We start from the raw sequence: 5,861 nt of genomic DNA, 5'->3' as shown, positions 1-5,861 counted from the left end.
TAGCATATTCCAAAGCAGAGACATTACTTTGCCAACAAAGGTTCATCTAGTCAAGGCATGGTCTTCCCAGTGGTCATGTATGGATGTGAAAGTTGGACTGTGAAGAAAGCTGAGTGCCGAAGAATTGATGCTTTTGAACTGTGGTGTTGGAGAAGACTCTTGAGAGTCCCTTGGACTGCAAGGAGATCCAACCAGTCTATTCTGAAGGAGACCAGCCCTGGGATTTCTTTGGAAGGAATGATGCTAAAGCTCAAACTCCAGTACTTTGGCCACCTCATGCAAAGAGTTGACTCATTGGAAAAGACTCTGATGCTGGGAGGGATTGGGAGCAGGAGGAGAAGGGGACGACAGAGGCTGAGATGGCTGGATGGCATCACTGACTCGATGGATGTGAGTCTGAGTGAACTCCGGGAGTTGGTGATGGACAGGGAGGCCTGGCGTGCTGCGATTCACGGGGTCGCAAAGAGTCGGACACGACTGAGCGACTGAACTGAACTGAACTCTTTCAACAAACTATTCACAGATGAAGTCATGGTCTTTTCCTTTGCACACCTGTCCTGATTAGACAGAAAATACATCATGAGCACAGTGACTTTACCTGTTTATCATTAATAGAGTGTTTTTCGATTTCTTTCTTTGCCTGCAACAGCTTGTCCTGAAAGCAACAGAGAACAATTAGTTCTGGTGATGGTCTACTTGTCCATTTGTTTGTTTAAAAGGAGAGAAAAAGCAATTTTTTTAAATCAAGGATTTGTTAAATGCCAGAAAGCACACAGGACAGCACCTGTGTGCAGAGCTGCGGACCACACGGCTATAAAGTAGGCTAAGCTGTGACTACGGGATGCGAGGTTTTACATTCACCGCAGAGAAAGATAATAAAAAAAATTAATGAATCTCAAGTCCCAATCATCAGTATTAATTGCTAAGGGTCTCCCATCAATTCTAATAAATGTTTTCATTTGTCATTACGGAGATATGAAACATATTCCCAAACTGAAGGGTATGTGTGATTTCATGGCATAATGATTTCCTGCAAGATCATCTAAAGAGTCCCTCCTCCACCAAAAAAGCAAATAAAGTAAAAATCACTTGTGAGATGGAAGAGGTAAACCTATGCTTGCCTATTTCCAAAAATACTCTGAGGACAAGCAAAACTATCCGGTAATTAAGTAATTCTCCCAAGGTCTCAATGGTGCTTGTTTTAGTCTTTTTCAAGAAGACGGAGATCCATTTACAGTGCCTCAATTTGCTATCAGTGCTAGAATTTAAATACAGCATGACAGCAGAGAAGAACAAAAGGAGAAGGGAGTCCTTTCAAAAGACGTGGAGGTTTTCTATACAAGAACGTGCCTGTAATAAAACCATATTATTCTATTAATAGAGAGGGACAGCATCTGACTTTGCCAACGTCGGAGTTTAAAATCACACTAGAGTAATGGCCTTGGTGCCAGAAGGCTCATTCACCCCCAGCAATGCCAGGGGCCACGGAAAGCCTGGGAGGCCCTGACACGCGGGCCTGCCCTGCCTCCCGTTTCCTGTGTCTTCTGTACAACCTCAGCACTGGACACATCTCACAGGATGCCGTTTCACCACAGCCGGGTTTTCAGTCGAGGAAGGTGGTTTTGATGCCACAGCAGATGTGCTGTTAGAAGGAGTCCAGGGACAACTAAAAGGGAGCTAATTCTGCCTTTCTTCATTTTTAAAGAGATGATGGCTGCCCGAGCCTGATCTGCACGGTCCCCGGGGACCCCTGTGGCCGGCCATCCCCCAGGGGCACTGCCCAGCTGTGTGCCCCCCCTGCTCGGCCCCAGGGCAGCTACCACCCCGCCACCCTCCCTGTTCACCGGTGAATCAAACCCCATCAACGACGCTGCGCTGCACTTGCCCCTCGGTCCATCGTCCTCCCTTCATTTCTAAAGCCAACAGAGATGTCCCGAGCGCCCACTGTGACCGAGCTCAAGCCCAAGCCAGAAGGCCCACCGTGGTCCCCCCACCTGGGGAGCAGGAGGACGCAGGACTATCGGGGAGAACAGAGCGCCCTGCCCTGGGCCCTGGCAAGGAAAACAGACACTGAACAGAAAAGGAAAACAGATCTGGTGCTGACGTGGCACAGAAAAACCCGTGTTTTGTGGAACTGCTGGGGAGGAGGGAGATTTCCCCTGTGCAGTTTGGGTCTCACTACAGATGGAGATTACATCAGAAGCAAATTACAGAGAAACGCCTACAGTCATCCTTCAGGACTCAGATCGGCCCTCCAACGCTGCTGTCCGTGGCTCCAGGCAGGGGGCTGGCTGCCTACGGCCAGGGGTGTCCCTAAGTCTCTGCTTCTCCGAGGTCTGCAGTCTCTGCAATGTTGCCTCAGAGTTTCTGGCCCTGAATAAATATCTGTGGAGCTAACCTGACTTCAACCAGGAAGTTTTTGCCTGGAACACAAATAACCAGTCAGATGGTAAAGAATCCACCTGCAATGCGGGAGACCTGGGTTCGATCCCTGGGTCGGGAAGATCCCCTGGAGGAGGGCATGGCAGGCCTCTCCTGTATTCCTACCTGGAGAATCCCATGGACAGAGGAGCCTGGCGGGCCACAGTCCACGGGGTTGCAAAGAGTTGGACACCACTGAGCACAGCACAGGAATCACAGCTCCAAGCAGAGACGAGGTTGAACAGTGCGAGGCTCGCACGGCCTCTGTGACTCACATCATGCTGACTCAGTACCTAAGAACCTAACTGGAAGACTTACCTCATTCCGTGCAACCAGAGTTATAAAGGCTCCTTGTTTATAGCACTCAATAGCAATGCACTTTCCGATGCCACTGGAGCCTCCTGTAACCTAAAAGCAGAAATGAAGAAATTTTAGCACTTGAAACTTCCCTTCTGTAGTAAATTTAAAAAACCTATGACCGGGGGCGGGCGGGGGAGCTTCCCGGGTGGTCCGAGGTGAAGAACCCGCCACATGTAAAATAAATAGCCTATGGGAATTTGCCGTCTGACGCAGGGAACTCAAACCCGGGCTCTGGAACGACCGAGAGGGGGCGGGGTCAAGAGGGCGGGGACGTGGGTTCCCTACGGCTGATTCACGCTGATGTTCGGCAGAAGCCAACACAATACTGTAAAGCAATTACACTTCCATTAAAAGTAAATAAATACTAACAATAAAGAAAGAATTTATTGTTTGCAAGGCAGGGGAGGCAGTTTGATCCCTGGTTGGGGAACTAAGATCCCAAACGCCCCGGGACAACGAAGCCTGCACCTCGCAACTAAGACCCAACGTAAACAAATAGAACAACTATGAGGGGCTCCAAAATCTAACCTACAGGAACTAAATCTTCAGCTGCTGTAGCATCGTCATCCCAGACAGAATGAATGGAGTTTAAGAACTGTCAGCAGGGCATGTGGTTTTGGCTGTTTCCAGTACTGAACTGTCCACTGCACACCTATATTTCTGAGACCACTGGGGGGAAAGAGCCCTATACATCTAGCTGATGAATCACATTTCAGTCTGATCATCCGAAAAGATCCGTGCACCCCTATGTTCACGGCAGCACCAGTCACAACAGCCGAGGCGCGCAAACAACCTAAACGCCCACGAACGGATAAGAAGACGTGTGGACGCACTGTATGGGTGCCTGCACGTATGGAATGGAGTGGACAACCACCCGGCTTTAAGAAAGAAAGAATGCTGTCTGCAGCAACACAGATGGGCCCAGAGATTGTCGTACTAAGTGAAGTAAGCGATATAGAGAAAGACAAATATTAGTATCACATGATATGGCTGTATGTAGAATCTGATGTATGACACAAAGGAACCTATGAAACAGACCCACAGAGAACAGGCATGCGCTTCCAGGGCGGGGCGGGGCGGGGGAGGAATGGACTCGGAGTTCGGGCTTAACAGATGCAAACTGTTGCACACAAAATGAATAAGCAAGAAGGCCCTATGTACAGCACAGGGAATTGCATTCAATCTGTGGTAAACCATTACAAAAAAGAACGTATATGTACATATTATATATAACTGAATCACTCTGCTATACCACAGAAGTTAACACATTGTAAATCAACCATACTTCAATAAGTTAACAAATAAAAATAAACACATTACTTTGGCTTTGCGTCCAAATTCAAATGAACATTGTTTTTCTATATATCTTCTATGAGTGATCAGTTCTACAGGAGATGAAAGGAATAATTGCCAGCATATATCTTATGGTCTTTTGAACGACCGCTTATTATAAAGTAATACATGATCACGTGGAAACACTGAACAGTGACGCTTTTCTCCTGGCTCTTTTCTCGTCTCCGCCGTCCACAGCTCAGCCATACTGGCTGGCTCCCAGTCATGCCGTCTCCAGCCACGGGACCTTTGCACATTCTATTTTCCCTGCCAGAAACGCTCTCCTCCCCTTTCCCTTCTAATTGGCATCTATTCACCCAGTAAATCTCAGCTCAATGATCACGACCTCGGGAAAGCCTCACAGGCTGCTCTCGGCGCAGCTCCCCCCGCCCCCGGCGCCCCGCCCCCGCCCCCGCCCCCGCCGGCTTTTCAGCACCGCAGCCTTTTCCCCCTCGCTTTTACATCACTCCATAACCAAACAGCCGTGCATTTACCTGTGTGACTATCTGATTCACAATCATCTCTCCCATTACCACTCCACAGACTCCCTAAAAATACCAATTCTATTTGGGCTCCCCACTATATCCTGGACTTCTCTGGTGGCTCAGATGGTAAAGACTCTGCCTACAATGCAGGAGACCTGGGGTCGATCCCTGTGTTGGGAAGATCCCCTGGAGAAGGAAATGGCAAAGCACGCCAGTCTTCCTGCCTGCAGAATTCTCCTCCTGCAGAGGAGCCTGGCGGGATACAGTCCATGGGGTTGCAAAGAGTTGGACACGATCGAGCAACTAACACACACACTATATTCCCAGCCCTTAGTATAATGCCTGGCGTATAGAAAGGGCTCAAAAATATATTTAACTTAATGACACAAATGTAACATTATCTTTCTATTCATTTTTCCTACGCACATTATATAACACAGGCCAGGGGAGCAGGTGAGGGAGGAAGAGAAGAGTCAGATAGGCATCTGCCCTTACACAATTTTGTATCCTACCTTTAAAAAAAAAAAAAGTATAGTCAAAAAACTAAAAGGACACACAGTATTGCATTAGATAGCTATATCAAAACTTAGCTAAATTCCCCTAGAGTCAGGTATCTAGATTGTTTTGAGTATTTTATTGTTAGATATAAATCTTGCTGTAAAGAATATCTCTGATCCCATCTCATGACTTTAAAGATCATCAAGACTCCTTCCTACACAATGTACCTATCTCCATGGAACTCCCCTGTTTCTCCTGAGCCTCAGCTTCTCACTAATGAAGGGATTTCTTTGGGTTAATTAACCAATTATCTACCAGTTACTGTTAAGACACATCTGCTATCCCACCTAAGAGTCACCTCTGGAGAGCTCTTTGCTATCAAAATACTTTATAGGGGGACTTCCCTGGTGGCCCAGTAGCTAAGACTCCCAGTGCAGGGGCCTGGGTTCTATCCCTGGTCAGAGAGCTGGATCCCACATGCTGCAACTAAGCGTTCACCTGCCACAACGAACGAATGTGGTTGCCGCAATTAAGATCCAGACTATCCATATAAATAAATGCGGTTCAGTTGCTCGGTTGTGTCCGACTCTTTGCGACCCCATGAACTGCAGCACGCCAGGCTTCCCTGTCCTTCACCATCTCCCTGAGTTTGCTTTAACTCATGTCCATTGAGTCAATGTAGATAAATATTCAAAATATATATATTTCATAGGTGGTTTTGGCTTATTATTTTTTATCAGACATTCCAATTAGCAAGATCATTAA

At 47.4% G+C, this 5,861-nt stretch overlaps 1 protein-coding gene across 1 annotated transcript in view; it reads right to left on the bottom strand.

Moving 5' to 3' along the window:
• Positions 1–4,643, bottom strand: part of KDSR (3-ketodihydrosphingosine reductase) — a 34,310-nt gene extending 29,667 nt beyond the window's left edge. The window contains exons 1-3 of the mRNA XM_010854815.1: positions 4,608–4,643; positions 2,740–2,829; positions 599–655 (exon numbers count right to left, since the gene is read on the bottom strand). Coding sequence (XP_010853117.1) covers positions 599–655; positions 2,740–2,829; positions 4,608–4,643 — 183 coding nt within the window. The remainder of the gene's footprint in view (positions 1–598; positions 656–2,739; positions 2,830–4,607) is intronic.
• Positions 4,644–5,861: the final 1,218 nt, after the last annotated feature.

The sequence above is a fragment of the Bison bison genome, unplaced genomic scaffold, assembly GCF_000754665.1.
Source record: "Bison bison bison isolate TAMUID 2011002044 unplaced genomic scaffold, Bison_UMD1.0 scf7180017864349, whole genome shotgun sequence".
Lineage (NCBI taxonomy): Eukaryota > Metazoa > Chordata > Mammalia > Artiodactyla > Bovidae > Bison > Bison bison.
The sequence above is the reverse complement of the archived record's forward strand: the minus strand, read 5'-3'. Positions and strand labels throughout refer to the sequence as shown.